At 37.6% G+C, this 25,181-nt stretch overlaps 1 protein-coding gene across 4 annotated transcripts in view; it reads left to right on the top strand.

Annotated features, from left to right (window-relative positions):
- The window catches only part of LOC124162190 (myosin-13-like), a 63,614-nt gene that overhangs the window by 25,479 nt on the left and 12,954 nt on the right, over positions 1-25,181 (top strand). For all 4 annotated transcript variants that reach the window (XM_046538627.1, XM_046538628.1, XM_046538629.1 and 1 more), the window contains 8 exons: positions 190-306; positions 1,614-1,767; positions 1,855-2,052; positions 2,214-2,393; positions 4,372-4,574; positions 6,032-6,145; positions 11,039-11,252; positions 22,402-22,559. In XM_046538627.1, the coding sequence (XP_046394583.1) occupies positions 190-306; positions 1,614-1,767; positions 1,855-2,052; positions 2,214-2,393; positions 4,372-4,574; positions 6,032-6,145; positions 11,039-11,252; positions 22,402-22,559 (1,338 nt within the window). The remainder of the gene's footprint in view (positions 1-189; positions 307-1,613; positions 1,768-1,854; positions 2,053-2,213; positions 2,394-4,371; positions 4,575-6,031; positions 6,146-11,038; positions 11,253-22,401; positions 22,560-25,181) is intronic.

Here is a 25,181-nt window from a genome sequence, read left to right as displayed (position 1 = left end):
AGCTAATAACTTGCTACTGCTCTTTTATTAACTTGCTACTTGCTACTGAAACCACATTTGACTGTACTGAAGAATGCATTGTGTTTGATTAATGGAAAAATATTTAAACATTTAATACCTCACAGTTTTTATGAATATTCTTCCATGTCTGTAATTTTAAAACTTCATTGCTTGATTTTATTTTAACAGGAAGAAAGTTGATGAAAAGACAGAGGACTTAAACAACTTAGGGCTAGAGTGTAGGAGAAAGAAAAATGAAGTAGATCAATTACAAAAATGCAATTCACAGCAAAGAGAGAAGAACATGTAAGTAAAACTCCCAAAATTTAAGTTAGTAAAGACTTATGGTAGTCAACCCATAAGTATTATGTAAGTGGTCCCAAGATGATTTTATTTTGGAAGTGTGCATGAAAAGAAAATAAATGTGGGACATACATGGATGTGCTCAGGAATCATTTTTACACATTCTTAGTTATTCTTTTTTCCTGGTGAATTTTCTTAAATGACATTAAAATTGAATTCAATTGCATTTTAACGTAATTTATAAATCAATGAAAAATGTAAACTTTTCATTGTAACTGTCCTTGAAATACATGTCATTTTTATATATAACAATCCAGTGATTTTAAATTTTATTGTATCCATGTTATACGCGTACAATAGGAATTTTTCAAAATTTTAATTAAAATATTCAATCAATCACTAATAAATTTCATTTCCAATTTAGTCTACCATATAATTTATCCTAAATTAAATTTGAAGTGTACAAGGACATATAGTATCATAGAACTTAAAGTAATTGGTTTGGAATAAGTGGGAATGGAGTGCAGGAGTATAGCAATCTTAGCATTGCAGTGCAATAAATAATGTGTCATTTGGTTAAGTCTGGTTGTGTTAATATTTCTCCATTCTGCCTCTCATCAACAAAACCAACGTGAATAAAAGCGACAATCCTGCTAGGATTCCACAACAACTCCTTTATTGGAACTCAGTTACGTTTATGCGACTAAAGACAAGTGTTAAAAAACTGAAACAATTCACTGCTGATTTTGGACACTTTCAACAGGTAGTTGATTGCAACTCATCCCTTCGAAAAAGTAACTTTTGTGTTCATAGGTTGATCATGATAACTGAAATGAACTATGTATTGACCATAAATTACGATTCTTGCAGCAATTATTCAAGCAAGAATTTTTTACTGAGGTTAGTGAAGGGAATTGGCATTGACCTTTGTGAACTATTCTTAGTGAATATAGAGAGTATTGTCCACTTACATATTTTTCATTCATAACCCTTCCTTTTTGCCAGTATTATAAGAAATATTTTAGCTGTTGATTGATTATATATTCCCATACCACTTATGACTTGGCCATTTTCCTTTGGTTATGAGATCAGTGGTTGTCGTCTCTCCACGTGGCATATTTCTACTGGAAAAGCAGTTTCTAAATATTGTGGCAAGAAAGTATATTTTATGAGTCGCATCATGAAATAATGGCTGCATTCAGAATTGATTTGTGTACTTAATTTTGATCATGATGTACCAAGTTAGAGCGAATGAAGAATGGAGTTACTCTTTTTTTGAATCTGAATCAAGTTCTGTTTAATGCTGACAGTGCCCTGGAATCTCAGGTGATAGCAATGAGGAAGGGGTGTGGTAGGATTGAGCATGAAATGGAGAAACTGGAGAAGGAGAATGTGAGATTGTGGACAGAAATAATGGCACAAGAGAATGATTATGATCAGATGAAGCGAGAACTTTATGACAAGGTACAATAGAAATAGTTGAGGAGGAGATAATCCACGACTGCAGGATGTTTTCTAAAAGCCATTAATGCTGTTTTGGAAATTACTTAGGTGGCGATGATAGATAAACTCATGAAGAGGTTTTCAGCTTTACAAGAAGAACTTTCCTCATCCAAAAATGAAAACAAAAAGTTACTGGCGAATGTCATGGACATGTGTTCACAGAAAAACATCTCAGATTCTGAAATCAGAAGACTGGAGAATGAATTAAAGAATACAAAATCTGTGGTGGAAGAGTATGAAAAACAGGTGATTAATAATTTCTATTAGTAATGAAATGTTTTTGTGCCTTTAAAGGCAAATCAATCATATCTCGATGACTTAACGATAAAAAAGGAATAACTGCACTTGCACAATATCCAATGCCAACATGTTCTCATTTTTCAATGACCTCTTTATGCACTGTGTAGATTTGTTGCTTGAATCAGAAAATTGATGAACTTGGGAGATGCAAAGATCTGGAACAGAAGAAGAGAGTTGAATTTGAAGCTCAACTTACATCAGCTCGTGACATGTGTGCTAAATTGCAAATGGAAAAGACGACACAAAATAAATGCACTCACCAAAAATCTCCTAGACATGGAACAAATGTAAATTTTCTCTCTTCGTATTTAGCTGATTTCAAGAATAGGATGCCCCGGAAATGTGAAATTATGGAATTTTTGATCGCCACCTTGTATAGAATTTTCCTTATAACAGTAAAAACTTATCTGTAAAATTTGAGATGACCCTATTAAAATTTACTCATGTCATAAACTCTTTGAACATTGTCACGCAGGGGGTAAAAATTAGGAAATCAAGAGCTGTAGTCCAAATTGACATGTCTGGGTAAAAATTTGAAAAATAATACCGTCTAAAACTCGTAAATAACTGAGGAGAATATTGCCAGCTTTCATGTTTCGTATGCATGGCCTAAAATTGGAGAATGAAAAATGACAAAAAAATTTACTTTGCACTGTCTCCAAGAAATTCTTATTATGGAGTAGGGAGAATACTTAATGTCTTTGGTGATAGCTGCTGCTTTATTGGACTTCAACAAAATATATAAGATTGTACATTCAATGAGGTGGATGTCATTGCATTACTTGTTTACTGTTCCGATAATATTGTGAGCAATAAAGAGTTTTTACTGATGTAAATTTGAGTTTATTGTAAAATATGCATTAATCCAAGAGTTTTGAAAATTTGTGGAGCTGTATAAATGAACTATAATACTTTTAAATAGAATCTTCCCCACATTTTTCTCCATTCTCAAGGAAGGTGACAGAAACAATTTTTATTTTATTATTTTTTTATTTAAATTCCATTTAAATACCATGAAAAAATTATGGTCGTACTTAAAATGTGTGTTTTAAAAAGGAAATCACTCATGTAAATGATTTTTAAACCTTACAACGGAGAAAGAAACTTAAAAATTCATACATTCACTAAATAATTTGTCCTTGCTTGTAACTCTTCCCTTGGAGGAATGGATTTTTGCTTTGTTTTTTGATTATACACTGTCAAAGTTAAAATATGGGTTTTTCCTCATTCTTGAATTGCTTTTTTTCTTTCAATTTGTAGCTTTGTCTTCTTGATGATTATTGAGAATTTTTTTTTAACCTCTGGTTTTTGGTTTATTCACTAATTTTTGAACATTTGAGTTTACCAAGAGTTATCTTTATTTGCATGTGGTACTTTTCTATTGGTGGTAGTAATAAGTATCCTTAATTTAATTACTGACTACATAGTTAAGGAAAATCTTAGATTGGTCATATATTTAGGCATGAGAGCTTTGTGAAACTATTGTGGCTGATAAAAACCTGACAGATGGACCTCAAGTGATCTATATTGAACTTTAAGGGAAAGAACTAAGAAAATAAAATTTTATAGAGACTAGTTTAGTCAGGACCAGGCAAGTTGGAAGAGTATTCCTAACCAATCCGATGATTGCAACCATATAGAAGTGATTTGTCTATTTGCTAACATTTCTTTGGAATGCCCTTATTGTTAGTAATCACAGTATCGTGGGAACAGTGAACTATTAATGCAATGCTATTCACCATATTGAGTGCCCAATATTATATATTCTGTTACTGTTCATATGAGCAGATAGTATCGCCAAAGAAATACATTCATTCTCCCTTTTCCATAATCGGAAAAATGTGTTTGAAAATATGAAACATACGCCATTTTGTCATATTCCAAGCGTAAAATCTTGGCTATCAACACTAAATATAGCAATTGACTGAATATCCCCAAAAATTGAGTTATCCAAAGGATTTTCCAAATTTTTATCAAACTGCTAATTTGGCTAACATCCACTATTTCCATAATTTCAGTCACTATGTGAAAAACTTTTCAAAAGCTTGTGACATGAGTAAATTTCAATTATTTCATATAAAGTTTTACAGATAATCTTTTGATGCTAAAAGGAAAATTTCATGCGAGGTTGTAATTGAATATTCCAAAATGGCATTTTAAGGGACACTCTAACCAAGAATGCAAGTGATAGTTTTCTTCACTGTGATACAACTCCATATTTTACGCCATTATTAATGATAGCAATGCATATTTCACACTGACCAGATGGAATGTGAAGTGCGTCATCTTCAAAAAGAAGTGAACATGCTGAAGTGTTCGAATTTGAACTTGTTAGAAGTTTTGGAGTCCATTGACCAAGTTCTGTCCTGCAAAGGCAACCGACCACTCCCACATGAATCAAAAAAGCAAGAGCTCCAAAGTGAATTGTTAAGGCTGTGCAAATCAGTACAAGAGGTTAAAAAGCAGCTGTGAGTAAGGAAGTCATTTTAAGTTACTTTGAAATGAACTACATCGAGGAAGCCCCAGTCTAACCTGTTGAAGCTGTATTCATGTTACTACTTTGGGTGCTTTTTAATCAGGTTTTAATTATGCCTGCAGCATGTTGTTGAGTGCAAAGGGACCTGCTTTTTCCCAAATTTTTTTTACTTTAGACCAGGGGTCTTCAAAATACGGCCCTCAGAGGGCTTTCATCCGGCCCGCGCACTCGTTTCAAGTGGCGTGCGATTCTCGCTTGGTTAACTCTGTGAGATGCCGCTGGGAGCATTGCAGCGCTGTACAGCACGTCAAAGTCACCTTCAACTGTTCGTAAATAAGAAATATACCACCGGATACTTCGGTAGTTGGTATCGAACACTTCAGTCATCGGCAAATCTGCTATCCGGCCCATGGGCGATTCGGAACTTGGAATGTGGCCCTCATGGAGTAAATTGGAGACCCCTGCTTTAGATTATTTGTACTTTAAAGAAATGGTATTGAAAAGTTATGAACTTATTTCCTATTTCTTCATTGTATGTAAATACCTGTAGCATCCCTGATTTATAGTTTTTTCTCCTGTGAAATGTGGTTCTCTCTGCCATCCTTTGAGTGGCAGCTTTTCGAAACCCATTTGAATATGCGTTGGGTGAGAGCATGTTTAATGTCCGATTGGATAATCCTCTTGCAATGGTTTAAGTATACCAGGACTAGCCACGGTGATAACTTTTACGGGAGTCACCCTCAATGCACAAATTATGTGAAAAATCCACAGAGGAGAAATGATCCGGGATTCGAGCCCAGATACCCCAATTTCTGGTGGAGTGCTTTGGCCAGTTAAGCTATCAAGGCATCCACAAATGTCCACAGGGAGGAATGACGTCATTGCCCCCAATTGTCTAGTTTGAGTCCCAGCCAATAAGCAGCAAGTGTCGGCAGAGCATTTCAACACCGCTTGGCACTAAATTTACGAATTTTGCCATCGAAAAGGAAAATTTAATGTATGTATATCATAGAAGTCTAGTCATACTCAGTCTACCTCATGCCTACCTTGTTTCATTAACGAACATAAGTTACCAGTGGTTCACATTTTCCGTGATGAGAGGGGATGATATACCTTTGGTAGGATGAGAGTATGCACATTTGGCAGTCTCGAGTCCTTTCCACATCTTATTCTCAGTATTTTCCTTCCTCTATCTGTGGGGCACACTGACAATGTCCAGGCTTGAAAGAAGGGCACTTTCTTTTGCTTCATCTCCTCCATAACAAAGATATATGGTACTGAATATAGGTGTAGTTAACTTATAGTGATGGAAGAATCAGAATAAATTCCCAGGACTCCTTTTGTCTGAAGTCAAGTGCTTTTCTCTGTACTTGATTTTGCTCTTATAATAGTTTTTATTATGGTACCCTTTCTGTTAAAGGTACTTTTTTCACAAAATGTTTCTTTCAGGTATCCAAATTCATGCTCAAGTTCCCGTTCAAAGAGAATTTTGCCAATAGAGGAGGAGGGAGATATCTGTGGCAAAGTGGAGGGCTCTGCAGAGAATGGACCTTCACTGCAGAGGTATTAGATTTTTATTGGCATCCGATAGCAAATTACGAAACAATAGACACATGGAGTAAGAGCTATATTTTTAACCGTTTCGAAACGGTGGAGTTCTCGCCTTAACATGACTGCTGTACTGAGCACTGAGATATTCTCCTGTCCCCTCCATACTGTAACCGGTGCCGTATGCCCGATTACATTCGGACGTGGGAGATGGGAGTGCGACGGTAAAGGAAGGCCGTTTTTTTGGTTAGAGATATGTTCGTCTGTATGTGTGAGTGAGTGTAAGAGGGTTTTGAGTGTGTGACATGAGTCATTTGGGTCCCCATTTGATGTTTCCCCATTTTTCTTCCCCACAAAAATGTGAAATTCTCTCCCCTTCCCTCCTTAAGTGTGCCAAACAGAAGGTCAAGAAGAAGAAGAACGTGGTTTCCCCCCCCCCCCCCCCCCCCCCCCGTGTCCTTAGTGAAGTGACCGTCCATCCCCATGTGCATCATTCCTTTTTCTTTTTTTTTTCCCCTGACCCCCCCCCCTGGTGATCCCTCCCCTCAAAGACTATATAACGTGGTGTACCTAAGAAGAAGGGCTTCTTATTTTTTTGGCTTTTCCACGTAAGCAAAACGCTCCTAAGAGTAGGCGGAGTGTGGGAGATGGCATGAGAGACGAAGTGGGTGGACAGATCCTGAGAGAGAGAAAGAGGGTGCTAGATACGAGTAGGAGTTTGTACGGTAGACTCGTTGGTACCAAGAAAAGGATCGCCCAACTGTTGCCAAGATGTCATCTCCCAACCGTGAACCTGCCGGGGAGGATGCAGGGCAGTCTACGCCGCGGAATGGAATCGCTACCATCAACAGATCGAGAGCCCCAAAAATTCAACAAATTGTAAGAGAATAAGCCACGAAATCCCGTTCCCCCCCCCCCCCCCCCCCTCCAATGAGCAGAAGAAAAGTCCCACCCCACCAAGTCAAGAAGAGAATTCACTAAAAACGTTTATAAAGTTCCCTCGCACAAGTAGAGAAGATGACAGTACTACCCCCTATTACAGTGTGAACTTCAGTGCAACATTTATTTTGTTGTTTTATATTTCCATTCCCCCCCCTTTTTCTTTTTTGTTTCTTTTTATTTGTTCCCTTTTCTTGTGGTTTTCGTATGGGTTATGAATGTGAAAAACGTGTAATGTGATTTTTTTTTGGTCTAGGTTAAGGACTTAAATTTTTCTGTTGTGGATATTTGAGAGGCTGCAGCCTAGTGAATTATGCGTTATATTTCATTGAAATCCAAGGAAAAGAAGTTAATTGTTCCTTTTGTTATCGACTTGATTGTATTTGTAAATTATCAAATTTAAAAACTTATTAAATTTATGTTGAGTGAACTACGCAGTTGAACGGCTTTCTTTATCCGAACGCTACTATCTCAGGTCTCGTCACCCCTAAATTTTCCCCTCCTTCCCTTTCCCAAACCCCATTCCCTCGCTCGAGGTGCATGGGATATCCCCGCTACACCTCTGCCCTCCCCTTTTGCCCTCCAATTCCCCTTTCCCTGAATGTGCCCTGAAGGCTGGTCACCGATCACCCGATTAATAGAGGGAAGACGGGCGATACGTCATCACGAGGGGTTACAATACAGAGCATTTTTGCAGGACATTTGGTAAGAAGGGTGTCGTGGATAATCACACACCCTCAGCACCAACCTTTTTCGACCCTTCCCAGCGAGGACCTTGCATTATCTCGGACTCCGAGGGTAGTTGGGCTCCCTCCTTTTGGGGTTTATGACCCTAACAGCGGCATCGGTTAGTGGTCAATCATGTTTCATTTACATGAATAAGCCAGATGGATGATTGTTGCTTCCACGTAAATTGCAGACTTTGAGTTGAATTTCTAGTTTAAGTCTGAGAATTGTCAAATTTTGAACGAAACTCTTCGGTCAATATTTACGCATTTAATGCAGCAACAATTTCCATGTTGATGTTTATACTGAAATCGAGATAAAAGTTAATATTTATCGTAGAATTTCGTTTAAAAATTGTAAACACTGCTCAAAAGACAAAATATTAAATTCTTAGTTTATATATTTTGAGAAAGGAACAAATATTTATTTTGCAAAATGAATGGATAAACAATTGTATGACAGCAGTCCCTTACCGCTAAGGGGGTTAATATAAGAGGATGGGTTCGGGTACCTGCTCCCTTATTTTGAGGGTAAAACCTAAGCTCCACAGTGTTGGGTCCCAAAACAAAGACATCGCACCGTCATAAAAGGGGGAGAACTAGGAAACGTATATATTAAGCATTAGTTCTCCTGCGTAGGAAAATCTCCGACAAAAATTTGCGGCTTTCATCTCCCAGGTCAAGAAACGTCCTGCCGAATATTTTCGTCTTTAGTGGGGAAAAGTTTAAACATTCAATGTAGCCAGATGTTATGATGACTTGGGGGTCCTGTACTTGTCGTTAAAAGTGAGCTGAATGATTACTTCCCGGTATTAATTACAACTGATACATATTAGTATACAGTACTGAGTAGTGATTAATTTGTACTCATGATCCCTAATTACATCCACCTCCACTGGCAGTTCCTTGCGCATGTGATTCAAAGCTGCACCTGCTGATAGGCAGGATACTGCAAGTACTTTTTACTCAAAACTTGAGCTTTGCAGTATCTAGGTATGTATGTACATCTATAAGTACAGATTACCCCTCAAGCCTCCTCTATGCCTGTAGAGCTGATGAAGTGTGGCAGAGGGTGCTAAGGCACTTGCCATTAAGAAATAAAAAGGAAATATTTACCCTTAAAATACAGTGGCAGTCTAATATGACGCTCTCCATATTGTTCTGAAATATATCTACATATTTGCATTTGCTTAGATGAAGTTCTAGTCTTCACTCTTGGCTCTGCACATGATCTGGTGTTTAACCCTTTTGCTGCTGCTCACTCTCCGGAAACTTACCTGTGACACATGCAGTGAAAACACGCAGCACAGTATAGGGAGGAAGAAAAGGTATGTTTGCAGCAGCTTGCCGTGTGAATGTACCCAGAATGTTTATAGCAGTGAAAGGGTTAAATAAATGAAAAGGACTTTCAAAGTCAGAGTGATCACTAATTTTTTGATAGATGACAGCATTGCCAGTAAATAAATATATTTTATTACTACTTTTGGAGCAGAAGGCATTTATGTATAAAATGAAAAAAAGGGGGAGCAATTACTCTACCTAATGGGACACTTGATGTCACTTTCACTGCATCAGAGCTTATTCCGTCAATAACTAGGTACTCTTTGCTTGTGATCACTCTGGAAGTCATATATCTAGTTTACCACTGTTTTGTTTAGCCCGCAGGAATGTAATTTGTGTAAAAGTATTGGTTGAGATACCTTGGTAAAAGCTTTCTAAAAGTCTATAAATACGAGGGTGGTTTGAAAAGTTCACGGAATGGAATAGAAAAAATGTTCATACATCACTGAAACTTATTTTATTTTTCAATATAGTCTCCTTGTATATTACTACATTTTTTCCAACGATATTCTAGTGCCTTGATCCCATCTAGAAGATGAGATTTCTGTAGGCCTGCAAAATAGTTGTCAACTGCGGCTATTAGTTCTTCATTTGAAGTGAATCATTTTATCCACTGAGTCCACCATGAAAAATTTCAATTTTGGGAAGAGATGGAAGTCTGATGGAGGCCCATCAGGTGAATAAAGCGGAAGTGGCCACAATTAATACCATAGTTCGTGTTATTCTGCTATGGCGACAGTACATGTGTACAGGCACGCATTTTGTTGATGGAAGATGACTTTCTTCCTGGCCTTTTTTCATGTATATTTTATTGCAATTAGTCCAAGAGGTTAGCATAGTATTCTATAGTAATTGTTTGCCTAATGGGGAGACAATCTATAAACAGAATCCCCTTCACATCCCAGAACACTGATGCCATGACCTTTCCAATCGAAAGAATTGTCTTTCCTTTCTTTGGTGGTGGATAATCATCATGTTTCCACAGTTTTGGCTGTGTTTTTGTCTCTGGGGAATAGCAATGGACCCAAGTTTAATCTTTGGTCACAAACCGGTCCAAAAAAACTTGTTCCTTTTCCCTAAAACGGGTCAAACATTGTTCCGATATGTCCATTCCCATGTGTTTTTGATCCAGCGTCAAGAGTCATGGCACTCATGTAGCAGATAATTTTTTCATTTCTGATTTTTCAGTTAAAATATAATATACTCTTTTATATGACATCTGGCAGGCAAGAACAATTTCACCCACTTTCAATTGGTGAGCCTCCATTACTATTTTGTGCACTTTTGCAATGATTCCTGTAGTGGTGACACTTCTTGGCCGACCTTTGTGCGGACCATCATCTAAGCTCTCCCGACTAAATTTAAATTCATTTGTCCTCTTGGTAACAGTTGACTATGAAGGAACAGAGTCCCCTAGTGTTTTCTGGAAGTTGGCATGAATGTCCTTTGCTTTCATACCTATTTTTACGAAGTACTTGGTCACTGCACGAACCTTGATTTTTTTTCCATCTTTGCAAATCACTATGCGGGAACAGCAAGAAAGTCATGTCACCACCACAGTTCTTTTCCACACGCATTGATGTGGCATGTGTTTACAGCGAACTGTCCTATGGATATCACGTGAAAAATTAGTAGCATTAGCGCTTACAACTCGTGGTGATTCCGAGAACTTTTCAAACCACCCTCGTAATATGTCTGGAAAGGTGAACTCCAATTTCTTTGTTGCTATAACTGATATTTGAACTCAACTTTACTCTTCATATACTCATTGTAAAATGTAAGAGATAAATCATAAAATATAATTTTGTGCGCAACACATAGGTTACCCCATGTGGCAGGATTATAGAGAAATGTGATAACTATAAATATTGTTCTAATGCCCTCGTTAACTGTTGAATTTCAGGGAAGGAAGGAATGTGGGAATGATGGAAAGAAAAGCACACAAATGTAAGACCCCACCAGAGCTGTCAAAAAGGTCTGAAAATTGCCTTCAACAAATGAATCATGAATCGAGACAACACACCCATACAACTATCAAAGCATCCAGTGCTCCACCACGCATGAGATGTAAAAATGATTGTGTCCATTCTGTTCGTAAGCTGATTGTTCATTCAACGGTGAGCATACCCTTCGGGAATAATAGTGGTCTAGATGTACAATGGGGTCATTGAATATTTTTATTATACTTCGTTAAAACTTTCGCGGGTACTCGTCGTGTTGAATAAAAACTTTTGGGCTATGTCGCCACGTCAATTCTTGGCCCCACGTGACGACAAAGCCCAAAAGTTTTTATTCAACATTTTTATTATTGCCCATTGTGGTATGCCTGAAAAAAGAGATCCATATTTTTCCATTTTTCAATCTGTCTCCTACTTCTCGAGCTATTCATTACAAAAGTTAGCTTTTAAAAATAAGTGTTACGACGGAGAAATGGCAAGGCGGAAATAACATGGAACAGCAGGTGGTCCCTTTATTCGTGGGAACGGGCGGTCCGTATTTCGGACAGCCGGATTAATTAAGAGAGTGTGAGGAAAACGTGACGCCGATAGTGGCTGAAGGTTGGAAAAATAATATGGGATTTGGTTTAAGACCAATAGTAACTAGTCGGCTCACGACATTATCAACGGACTCAGCCCTTTTGTGGAAGAAATGATGGCATCACGAAGTTGTGTTGCTCTGGTTAACAAGTCTGAGCAAGTCTCCTCAACTTTTTGCATCTGTCTCATGTGGTTTGTTTCTGTTTGTGCTCTTGAGAGCAATTTCATCCCACTAGGAAAGGTTCTCTCTGAACGAGTAAATTTACCTGAACTCAATTGACATTATCAACTTATAAAAAGTGGGGAAACACTCATATTTTCTTATTTTAAACTTATGAGTGAAATTCATAATACTTGCCACAGTAAAAAATTCCCATGGATCAGGAACCGGAACCGGAATCATGGATTATACCTTTTTGTGCCTCTGTGCAAATCACTACGCTTTCCAGATTCCTTAATCCCCAATCAACCAGCCTCAGTGACGGTGGATTTAAGTCCTCGTGTGCGAAACCCTTGGTGATCTGACCTGTGTGCACAGGTGGCCCCCATGGATGTTTGTTATGGTCTGTTGTTGTCAAAGTTGCTGAGTCATAGTGGTCTGTGCAGTGGCATGAAAAGCCAAAGGTCTGTGGTTCAATTCCCAGTCAGAGGAATTTTTTCATGAAATTCACTGACATTCACAGGACCGATCAGATATTTTAAACTAACTGAGTAAAATTACCTGAGGTAATGATTACATTTCATTGACTTTTTACTTATAATTAGAGATACGCACTTTAATTTTTATTTTAACGCACTTTCAATAACAGTTTATCGCATTTTGTAGCGTCTATTTTTTTATTTTCATAATGAGGTAGATGACGATAAAATGCAGTGAAACACAGTTGTATGACAAAATACAGAATATTTTAAATAATTATGTTGTAGAACAATAATAAATTAAGGAATAAGACATATCATGGCGGAGGTTTAGCTTGGCCGCGCCCTCTTGTAGTTCGCGGCCACGTCGAGTCCCAGCCAACTAGCAGCTGGCCAGTCGCTCACATGCTTTATGCGGTGAGTGTCGGCGGAGCATTTAAACTGCGCTCGGCACAAAATGCACGAATTTTGCTGTTGTAGAGGCAAATTTATGTAAAAATATCATAAAAGTCCAGTCATCGCATCTATATCGCATTTATTTGCGCACATCGCATCTATATCGCATTTATCGCATTTGCGATTTTCACGCATCTCTACTTATTATCATTACATTTCAAACAATATAACTGTTACTTGTAGTATACAGTAAAACCCCTTATTTACACTTTTCTAGGGACCCAAGAAAAAAAGTGTAAATTGCGGGAAAATGCAAATAGTGGGAAATAGAGAATTTTCACTTTTATTCATATACTGGCTTTGGAAATGTTAATTTTTTAATTCTTCACTAAGCATTATTCCATAACAATGTTTCCCTCTGAAGCACAGTGTTTTTGCTGGCAGCAAAAATTAAAAAATAATCCTGTTTTGTCTGCACTGAAAACATCTTTTGGGCTGTAACCTTCCAGAACTCTAATATATTCAGATTCTTTCCACTGAGTTGCTGTCTCTATGTTAACATCTTTGCTTTCACCACTTATATACAAGACTGTACCTATTTTTGAATCTGTCCAACCAACCATTATAGATGCCGAGGAATCTTTGATTCCCAATCTTGTGGGGAAATACTTTTTCTCGTGGGCCTGTTTACACGATACATTAACACGTACGAGTTAATTTCTGCTTGCATGAATGATTTTTGTGGAACGGGACATGTACGAATGTAGGCAGGGGCAGATCCAGGATTTTTTTCTGGGAGGGGCACAGAGGGCCTGACAGGCAAAAGATCTTGTCTTAATTGAGATTAAAAACAAGATATTCTCTTTATTTTTATATCAAAGTTATTCTCATTGAATTAAATGATTGAGCCTCCTTGAGTAATACACTAAACAAAGCGAACATAATGATGACCATCAGGGGCGGATCCAGGATTTCTTTCTGGGGGGCACAAGCAATGCCGTATCCAGGATTTTGTTCTGGAGTGGGGGGGGGGGGCGCACAATGATACCACGTTATACAAATAAAAGAACGCAATGATAACCGGACCATATTAAAAATCTTGCATATTTTTAAGTGTCTGGGAGGGCACATGCCCCCCCCCCCCCCCCATCTATCCTCCGATGATAACCCCTGCCCCTAAATCCGACTGTGAATGCATGAACCAAATTTGAACAGGTTCTATTTTCTGTTTGTGCATATACGCACAAGTTGGGTGAATACACGGTGCATTTTCGTGTTCATAATTTAGACATTAACTTGTACGGGTTAATGTACTATGTAAACAGGCCTTTAGATGACACCATTTGCTGGGACATTTGATGATCTTGCACCTAAAAACTACTCTTTTAGCATTCGTTCTATTTATTCGTACCTGGAATTCTTCACATATATTCTCTTTTTTGATAAATGTCCGCACTGGTTTGCATATTTTACAATGGCATCGCGATTTTTCACCATGGTATTGAATGTTGAGACTGGAAATCCGAACGGATTGCCAGTACCAACATTCGAGTCGCCAGCGTTTGAATCGATGCGGGTTCCGGTGTGGGAATCAACTATCTCTATAATTTTCATTTTCTCCTCAATTAAAAATGTCCGTTTTTCACCTCGAATTTCCATTTTCAAGCAGGATCAATTGTATTTCCCCTACGAATTGAGGGTAACTCGGCAACACACGAGCCGAGTATCTGACCTATACTCCTCGGCGATCAAGTGCGTAGTACAAACTGTCATGGGACTTCAGAATTTTTGAAAGTTACAATAGTTTGCGATTCACTGCTATTTGAATGGGATAATTCAAGTTTAAGTAAGTTTTTTAAGTATTTAATTAACCCATAATTGCTACGCAACTGTTGAATGAAGTCAGCGCAAATGATCCCAGTTGTCGGTCAAGTTATATAGTTCCGGCATTTATCACGTCTGGTTTCCTTTCAAACTCTCGTATAAAATTATCGACTACATGATTATTGTCTACATTCCTTCAGGAGTTCTTGCTTTATAATTAATACATAGCTCGATTGCTCAATACACCTACTTTCATATCGTGAATATTTTCGCCGCTGAGCCGCTGACAGAAAACGAGATGACGTAGTTCAACTTTCCGACGTTAGTGGCGTTCTGTCCCGCCACATTCAAATTCTTCCCGAAAATAGTTCTCATTACGTCTTTCTTTCTTAGATTTTTAAATAAAAATGCGCGAAAGGAATCCAAAAGACAGTTTTAAGGGCTGATATGCGCGATTATATATTTTACTACGCAAAAAATTTTTTTTAGTCGGCACGTCGCACAGTGGTCCGGATTCGGAAAAAGGTGGACAAAAATCATTTTTTCGACTTTCTTCAAACTCGCTTAGACTATACAAGTTATGCAGTAATATGTCTGGGGTATCACCTTTCATGCTTACTTTTTTATAAAAAAAATTGCTAGCTTAGATATATTGCGTCAAAGTGGCACTATTTCTAAGGAAACTTGATTTTTCCGTTTTTTCGAAAATTACGCATTTTAGATTTATTTTTGGCTTTACGCCGCCAATTATATTCGTAAAATAACTTTGCACTATAGTAATATAGACATTTTACTGTTATAAAATATATATTTCAACCTTTTAGAGATGTTGATGATTGCTGTAGAATTATTTGAAGGGGAGTAATTTTTTCGGAAAAAATCGCATAAATGTTGAGTTATAAAAAAAGTGACGTCGATTTGCGCGGATTCGGCTATTTGTGACAGTAAAATACAGTATCATAAAGATATTAGTAAAGAAATCAGCTGCAAATCTGTGCGAGTTTGCGAATGACAACGATTTATATGCCTAGCCGTAGTAGACGTGAACGTCGACACGCTAGCATCAGCGCAGTGTAGGCACATGGTAAATTGTGTCTCCCAATGTTTCATGGGCCAGAATCACAAAAATAAGCATTTTTAGCATTTTAAAACATATTTTATACTTTGTAATCATCCAAATTTTATCTGTATGTGGACCAATAGAATAATTTCGGAACAATTTGAATTAGGTTAAGCGCAGTTGGGACGCTGGGAGAGGAGATAAAATATTTTTTCCGATCGCTTCTCAGAACGACTTCAAGCGCGATTTAGTAATAGATTTAAGTAAATACGACAGGCTACATGCACTGCTACCGGGAAAACCCACAACCGTCTCCCTTTCTTTCAATCCGAAGGAGACCCGTTACCCGAACACGTGTCGGACCTCAGGGAAGTGGGAAGGGGTCTTTAGTCGGGACATTTTGCCATCTTTTGTCATCTTGCTATTTTGCCACTTGGCGCACCACCCAACTTGAGGTTATTGCTTTTCTAGGGGCTGTCTGACCTGTAAGTGAAGCTGCACGTGTTAATAGATGAGGTCTTTACCCTCCACCCGCTTCCTTTTGGACGGGTTTTATTGCAGGTCCGCCGCTAGTATGCATTTTCGCACAAAATCCAAACATTTCACATTTTCTTTACGGGGTCCAACCTTACCCCAACCAGTTATCCTGGGGAATACCCACATTTCCATGGGTAAAGATTACTCCTCTTTTTAACCCCATCCAAATTTCGGTCGAAACATTTTGGTACCCTTCAGTTTCAACTTTTCTGTCGATGTGAACACACCCATCACTAATTGCGAAGTCCTATTTTGGCTACAGTTTTTGTGATTTACAGTGATCTCGAAAAGAAGTTATAGTGTTGTGATAACTAAAAAATTGTGATTAAGTTATTTATTAGTTCCTGACAACCACATAAATAAGGATTATTGAGCAGGTATACTATGTTTAATTTATTTCCGTTTCTTGTTTTCGTTTTTTTTTTTAATTGGTCTGAGACGAGGCAGCGCTCTAATTTTCCATATTTTCCCTTCTATTTGATATTTAACCTTTTTAGAAAGAAGACTGTTGTTTAGCTTTTTGTAAACCTGTGTTTTATATTGTTGACTGTCAACAATGTCATGGGCATTTACGCGGCGAAAACTGCACGAAAAAATGCTGGAGAAAAAAGAGAAAACCATGGATGCTCGAAAAAGGAATTTAAATGCATATCTGGAGAGTTGTTTCAGATTACACGGAGTTGAGGAGGCAAAACTCGAGCTTAATAATTTTTTAAACATGAAATTTTTTTATTCCTACGAGAGAAGATGGCGAGCTAGTTCGCAATCAAAATCTTAAAGATCCTTAAAGATCTGCCGGGGCCTTAAAGATCTTCCGCAGGAGGTTCGTGATCTCTTGGTCCTGCAAGAATCTCAAAATTCTTCGAGCGAATGCGAAGAGGAGGAGGGGTGGGATTCAGAAGAATCTGATGCTGACTAATACATAATTGTAAATTTCTGAGGAATTATCCATGCTTTTATGAGAATAAAAGAGTTACATAAATACTATTTTGATACTTATTTAATAATTACTTTTAGTCCATACAGAAGAATCTCACGAAATCTGGAAATCGCACCTTTTTAACGTTAGTCAATGCACCCAACAACCCTACTTTTAGCCGTTTTTTTGTTTATTGAGTACTTTGAAAGATCATTAACTCATTCTATACAACTAATTATCATTTATTTTCATATTTTATCATGATTACCGTTTATCTATGCAATCAGCGTTATAATTAGCCCGTTAATAAGTCAAAGTTCCACGATATCGCATGAAATAAAAGTTTTTTCGTAAAAATAACTGCAGAAATAAAAATAGCTCGCCAAAAAACATATAGAGAGCAATTTTTAAAGACATCCAACCAAAATCTGATTTTTGTCCAACTTTTTCGCGATCCGGACCACTGTGCGTCGCACAGTGGTCCCAAATCGAAAAAAGCTGGCCAAAAGTCGTTTTTTCGAATTTTTTCAAGGAATTTTTGGACCTTATATTCGGATTCTACAGGATATGGTCTACAAAGTACACTAGTAAGTTAGTATTTTTGTTCATCAGAGCGGCTGCAGTGATCCGTCAAACATGTAGCATTCACCGTAAAAATCACAGTTGCGTGAAATCGGTCGATTTTGATGAAGTTCAGCGTCATGCAGGACAACCTTTACGCGATATATTTGGCCAAAAAACATTTTTAACTACAAATATAAATATTATTACATAGTGGGGCATAAACTTTATTCGGATTTTACTATGTTTCCTATTTTATATATATTTTATAACTTTTAGTGTTTTTTACCCGAATTTTCAAATAAAATGTACAATATCGTTTAGAGAAGCACGTGAATGCACGGTGTCTTTTGCACCAATACAAAGGGGAAAGTATATGCAACGCAGTAGTGAAGAAAATTTTTGCTACTAGCTGCTACTCCGACCTCAGCATTGATTTAACTATAATGATGCAATGCGCTGACGCGGGCGGCGGCCTGGCTGGCGCGTGGTAGGGCTCGAGGAAATCCAGTATTTATGGGTGTAATTCAACATTGTTGGATATTTTATTTCTACAAAAAATATTTACCCTATGAATAAACATCTCTTGTCATACGTAGAACGTTTTATCATTAATAGTTTCCACTTGACCTTACCTTTTATTTACGCGTGCCCATGCTCTCCTAAAAATTGCTTAAGGACTCGAGCGGAAGGATATATTTATGGAACGAAAGTTCGCAGCTGTGCTTATAGTAATCCACAAAAACTTGAATGCATTCAAAACAAAAAATAATCCCTCAAATGCTACTCCACCCTTTCCTTCCGTTAGACGGATTAGTTTTCGCCCTCACGCGGCACATTGTCCCTCTGTCGCCTCCTTAGCGGCCTCCTCAACCGCATGCAGGGCAAACGACTGCCGAAAAGGCCTAGGCTATTGATTGCGCCCATCGGGAAAACACAACCACCGCTCTCTGTACACTTGTTATGAATTGCACTTTGGCCACCGGGGATGAACGGAGTAAGCCTTTTCACCTTTCAAATGTGATATTTCCTAGAAAATGGAGATAATAGCATCGTGAACCTCGCACTGTGGAACCCCCAAATTACTTCTAGACATCGCTTGCCCGAAATTTTCTCGCCAAAACTCAGTTTTACTCAAATTTTCTCAGGTTGAAGAAGAGTGCCCATAGTGTTTTAGTTCGATAACTCTGAAAATTTTCACGCGTCTTGAGATGCATGAAAAATTTCTTGAAAGTGGAAAAGGGTCTGTATCGTTTAAAAACCAATACTTATTGGATTCCTGCAGCAACAAGTTAGAGTTAGATGAGGACGTTAATTCAAAAGTTATCCTAAAAAAATTGCGGAGAAGTGTTTTTTCTCTCAAATTATCTTCGCCGGTGGAAGGAAAGAAAAAGAAATGACAGGTTTTTTAGAAGAAAGTTCGCTGACTGCCTAAATGAGAAGTTGAAATTTCCTCCGCCTTTATTTAAACGTCAGCCCATTACATCCAGTAAGAATTTAATGTGGAATTTGTGATGAATTTAGAGTGATAATCATTCTACTTAATTCAATATGTTAGTCAAAATTGCTACTTTTGAAGGTTCATCAGGTTTATTGAAATTGGTCGACCAAAAAAAAAAAAACAATTTGAGAAGTCCAGTGAAAGGGCCTAGAGAAGGAAAACGGAGGATCTTAGAGCTAGCACATCGCCAGTAGATTATCCATGAGTAATCGAAGCAAAGGTGATGAGTTCGTGGCGAAAATAATAAATGAGGTGACAACAACCACTCTCTCAAGAGCGCGGCGAGTGTTATCAAAATGGAGAGCCAAGGATGTGAGGCAAAGTAAAATCTCCCACGAAGAAGCCCTTTCCATGATCGTTTCTGGTAATTTCACGAAACATCAGTACTTGCTCCTCCGACGGACATCTAAAGAAGCTGCCCTTCCTATTGTCCACATGTCCGAGGAGGCAATGGAGGCGAGGAATAAGGACATAAGAAGATTCAGGGAGCACCATGCAAGGAAATTTTCCTGGATAGCAACGAATGAAGACCTGTTTAAAAGATTACTCCTAACTCCAAATGCAATGATATCAAGTATTTCTAAGGCTCAAAGAAGGAAATTACTTCAATTACCAGTCGAGGTAAAGAGTTTATTAATCCTGGAAGAATTGAGTGGATGACGACTGTGATGAGGATTTGTCGGATAGTGATCATGAATGTATTTAAATTTTCGTAACAATGACTGAGAAAGATAAGGAGAAATGTTAACTTATTTTTGATAGTTAAAAAGCCCAATTAATGGAAAATCTCATTTAATTTTTCGTACCAAATCATGTGCTCGTTAAATTGATGCCTCACTGCGTAAAGAGCTTATTGCAAGCGTATCAATAAATTTGGCGTTTAACTTGAGTGATAGGAGTTATGAAATATTGTTTATAACATTTCAATGATTGTAATAATGCCTCCGTTGAAACTTGTGAAATAAGGAACCCCGTTTAAAATTGCTTCCAAATCCATTGGCACGTTACAAGGAACTATAAAATTGTCTACTTAATTAGAATTAGATATTATAATTTTTAAACAATTAATGCAGTACAATAATATTAATATTATACTTATAATATAAATTTCCAATTAATATTAACTTATTTTTCGTATCAAATACGATCAAACATATGAGAAAGTAGAAAATGTTCTCTTGGTTCATTCAAAATCAGTTGTTCAAAATTTGTCCAAAAATAAACAATGCAGTCATTTTATATGCATTTATATATGTTTCAAATGACTAATTCAGTTTTATGATATGTATAATTTTAATTTACTATCACCAGTATAATCTCAAATTCCAATATAAAAAAAATTAATTGTTTAAACAAAATGTGAAATAACAATAAAATTATTGCAAATACATAAAAAATAGTTAAAATTCAGAATAAGTGGGTCAAAAACAATAAGGATAAACCTTTAGGTCAAATATATACATAATAACAACGGCGTAATTAATTTTGGCCAGCTTTTTTCGATTTGGGACCACTGTGCGTCGTGATGCACATGGCGGGAAAACGAAAAAAACACGGCGTAAATACCGGGTTCTATTTACATTGGAGAGATAGGAAATATGACGGGACCCAGAAAAAAACTTGCAATTTGCGGGAAAACGTAAATTCCGATAACGCAAATACGGGGTTTTACTGTATGTACTCATTGCCTTCTGAAAGTAATCGTTACTCATTGGTACATACCGTACCCTGGCATGTATTCAGAAAAGCTGGCACCACCCCTATGAAAAAATTGTATAAACCTGTTTCAAAATTTTATACAATCTTATACATTGCCATGGCAATTGTATAAATTGTATAAAATTTTGAAACAGGTTTATACAATTTTTTCATAGGGGCATGGTAAGTGTATACCCATGAAAGTAACATTGTTGAGCCACAATAATGAGTGCTGCAGTCACAGCCCAATGGATTAGAGGTAATGAACTAAATGTAACCATTGGAGATATTCAATTATTACCTTACGTGGTTTATACAGTTTTCAACTCTGCCCTCTCATTATGTTAGTAAATGCATGATTTTTCCCAACTCCACCCATAGTCTATTTTAAAATGGCTCATATTTTTCTCTACTCTTCATTTAATGCTGCAAATTATAAGTTAAATGCATTATTCGCTGTACAAAGATAAGTACATATTTTTAATTATCTGACAACATTAATCCAATTGTGGTGCATAGACCTCGCGTGACATTTAAAAAAATATTTCTGAACATAATGGTAATTGTTCTTGTAACTGTAACTAGTTCCATTTTAAACCTGTAATTGCTGCTTTTGATTGAAGAAAATTTTTCAAAAATAGCTGTAACTGATCTCCATTATAATTTTCTGTTACTAAACCCACCTCTGCTTGTCGACGACTCCCCCTCCACACTGATGCATAGGGCTAGTTGTGCTGTTGTCAGGGGTAATGGGCGTTTATAATTCTTTTCAAATATCTTTGCGACCAGACAGTCATGCAAATTTGTAATGTTTTGTGCGGCACTGCAGCGGCAGGTGGTAACTGCAACAATAGGGATGTGGGATGGGGAGAGAAAGAGACACAGGTGTTGCCATGTTTTCTCAAAAGTTTGTCCGTGCGTGGAAATGAAAGACTGTGTCAAATACTGACTTCACACCTGGCAACACAGCTATGTAACTTCCTTACAAAGAGTAGACCACGGAGATGAGAGAGGGACTGAATTTCCCCAAGGCTAGACTTTGCCTATCACATTTTGGTTGGTTTTCGGTAACTCAAGTGGTTCTTCCTCTCAGTCACATTGATATTTGAGATAAACTGTAATATGACAAGGTTCACATCTTGTCATAACACAAAGTATGATATCCTCTGTAATTTTCCCTCGGGAATTACGGAAACCGCAAAGCATGGTGGTCTGTACAGTAGCACCAAAAGTCTAAGGTCTGTGGTTCAATTCCCAGTCCAGAGGAATTTTTTACCATGGCAAGTAATATGAAATTCACCGCCTTTTGCATGACAGGTTGGGTATTTAAAATGTACTGGAAATTCATGTCAAGCCTGAAGAAACACCCTGAACGTATGACATGCTTGAAATTCCATATTTATGAGAGAAAGGATGAGTAGGGAAGATTATTTTTGTTGTAACTTATCTTTCTTTCCCATTTTCTTCAGTATTCTTTTGATTGATTGAAATTTCTGTTCTGAGTGAATTACCACATTATGCACGTGTTCCTGCTGCAGAAATGAATGGCGAAAAACATAGATCATTATAATGGAATGACCAACGATCTTTGCAGGATAAAAGGACATCAGGAGAGAGTGGCAAACATCCAGAGAGATCGAAGTGCAGTCCAAAGGAGAGCGAAGTGGGAGCAAGGGAGAAGGGGAGCCCGAGCAGAAAATCAACTTCTCCTGGACCCAAAATCCATGTGCATGCAAATATTGCGTCTGGAGGGTAAGATTCTCTATCGCATCATCATTATGTATTATAATTATTACAATGATCTCATGAGTGCTTGGATTCTTCAAGTGGGTAGTAATAAGTGCAAAAGCGTTTTTAAGTTCCCTCATTCACCCTAAACAGCAAGGTCCTTTCCATTGAGCCACCTTGCACTTGGAGGATTTTTATTTGAGGTTGTTTGGAGGCTTCGACTAGGATTTTTAACTGAGGACCTCCTGATCAATGCCCAAGTGCTTTACCGACTAGACTTTTATGCTCCCTCCTGGTGGCTGCACAATCAACCATCCTTAAAATGAGGATGAAATCATGGAAAAATTGCGTTGAAATGAGTAATTTATGGATTTTACAGCGAGGGAAAGAAATTACTTACTGACTAAATAAGAAACTTACATATTTAGGGGAGCATGGTAGCCTAGTGGCTAGAGAGCTTGGCTACTGGTCTAGGGGTCCTAGGTACGAATCCCAGGTAGCCTTTGGATATTCCCGAAATAATAAAATCGTTTCAGGGTTAATTTTGTGGAATACTGCTATATCCACGATTAAAATACAAATGGTAATTTCCACAGAATTTAATTTAACTCTTAACGACTGACCATGGTTTCAACACTTTGTGCCATTTTTATTGTCAAGTCTACCTTGAAAATGACACTAATTGTCAGTGTCGAAACCATGGTCGGTCGTTAAGTGTTAAATTGAATACTGTGGAAATTACCATTTGTGTTTTAATGATGGATCCTGAAATAATCTTCTATAATAATAATAATCTTCCCGAAATAATCTAAGCATGAGGTGGCATATGGAAAGGAACTTGCCCCCACCCTGAATGTGCAAAATTCACTCAGCTGTGGCTTACTTCGAGGTGAAAACTACCCTTACCGAACCAACCTTTGCGTCGAATCACTGAGTGGGTGAATTTATTTTTCCTTGTTACGGTCAGGAGATTGTAGTTCATTTTTTGTAACCCTAATGGACAGTCACTTTCATAAGTCAGTCCACATACCTGGCGAAGCCGTCTCCGTTATTCTCCGAAGTCGTGCTTCCCGTATTGCTTGCGCATTCCTTGCCCACTGGGGATCGATTTGACGTGATCGGGTTGTGCAAATGGTGCAAATTTGACTACTTTAACCCTCTCCAAGAGCCCCAAGCAAGATTTCGTAGGCTGGAAGGCCTCGTGAACCCTCCCCCTTCCACATACAAACAATAGGGAAGTTTCCTTCATCAAAGAAAACGAAAGGCATTGATTGCGATTGGTTACTCACCAATAGTGTATTAATAATTTACAATTTATTTGGTTTTAGAAATCCCAGTTCAGACGAATGGCAATGGTCAATTTTATCCGCATTTGAAAAAGGCCAGATAGGTGCCCATGCGATGCCACTCCACGTGACGTCACAGGGACCTAGTTTCTATACAAGTAGATAGGAGTTTTACATGGTCTGAGATTACCAATGCATGCATGAGGCACAGAGCTCAGGGAAACATGTCTTAATAATCACCTATTAAAACTGGCTAAGGTCGGAAAGTTTTCTTCGTTTGGTAAGGTATAAATAATCCTTATTTAACCCTTTCATTGCGTAACATTTTCTCAGAGTTGTTTCACATTGGCGGAGAATTTTTTTTCACTGCATTCACTTTGTTTTTCGAATATATGAAAACAATTTCAATAAAAAAGGGATTTTTATATTAATTTGACAATTTATTAAACAATTTGTTAATGGCATCACAGTGATGCCATCCGCACCCATGTGATAAATGCTCCGGATATTTATGCAACCCGTTACACAAACATTAGAAACGACGGACAACATAATTTTACATAGCAACTAAGAAGCTTGAAATAATTTCTGAAATGATGGTGGAATTGAATTATAAAATAAGATAAATAATTTTTCAGATGTCATCCACTATCCATGCATCAAATTTTGGGTAAATAAAAGTTTTCGAATTTTAATTTTCACATCTAAATTTTTAAATTTACTAGTAACTTAGATTTGGATGCAAACATATGAAAGTAATTTTATCTTTTGCCATTTTCTTTTGCGTTAATGCTGAAAATATTAACTAATAATTGTGAAAGTCTTTGAAAAAAGGGTTCAAACACAGCCCTGGAACATTTGCACATCATACACCATCAGAGTTATACTGATTCGCCACTTAAGTCGTTCTAAGGACGTGAGGAGGATTATTTCTTCTGTTTGTACGTAGAGTTTCAGTGGTGTGTCTTTTTGCGTAACTCAACAGATATTTGAACAGATTATTATAATTTTTATGATGATTATAATTTTCCATGTATAAACTCAGTAGAGTAGCCACGGGAGGGGGGGTTATGGGTAACAACCTCCTTTCAGGTGCCAAAAACGGGTAAAATGGCCCCCGCACCCTCCAGAAGGGCCCTCAAACCTCCGGCAAAAAAACCCCATTTCAAAATCGTGGCTACGCGACTGTATAAACTGTGCCCACTGAGGAGAAATCAATCGATTAATTTTCGCACGACTTTGTATGCATGTCCCCTGCCTCCAACATCAGGATCCTTCGCCCCAGTGTAAATTATAGCATCTTGCACGAGGCCATTAGGCTCAGAAAGCATATATAATGTTATGCTGCGTTTGTGACGCC

This window comes from Ischnura elegans, chromosome 7 (genome assembly GCF_921293095.1).
Source record: "Ischnura elegans chromosome 7, ioIscEleg1.1, whole genome shotgun sequence".
In the NCBI taxonomy this organism is placed as follows: Eukaryota; Metazoa; Arthropoda; class Insecta; order Odonata; family Coenagrionidae; genus Ischnura; species Ischnura elegans.
This window is presented reverse-complemented; position numbering and strand designations above follow the sequence as displayed.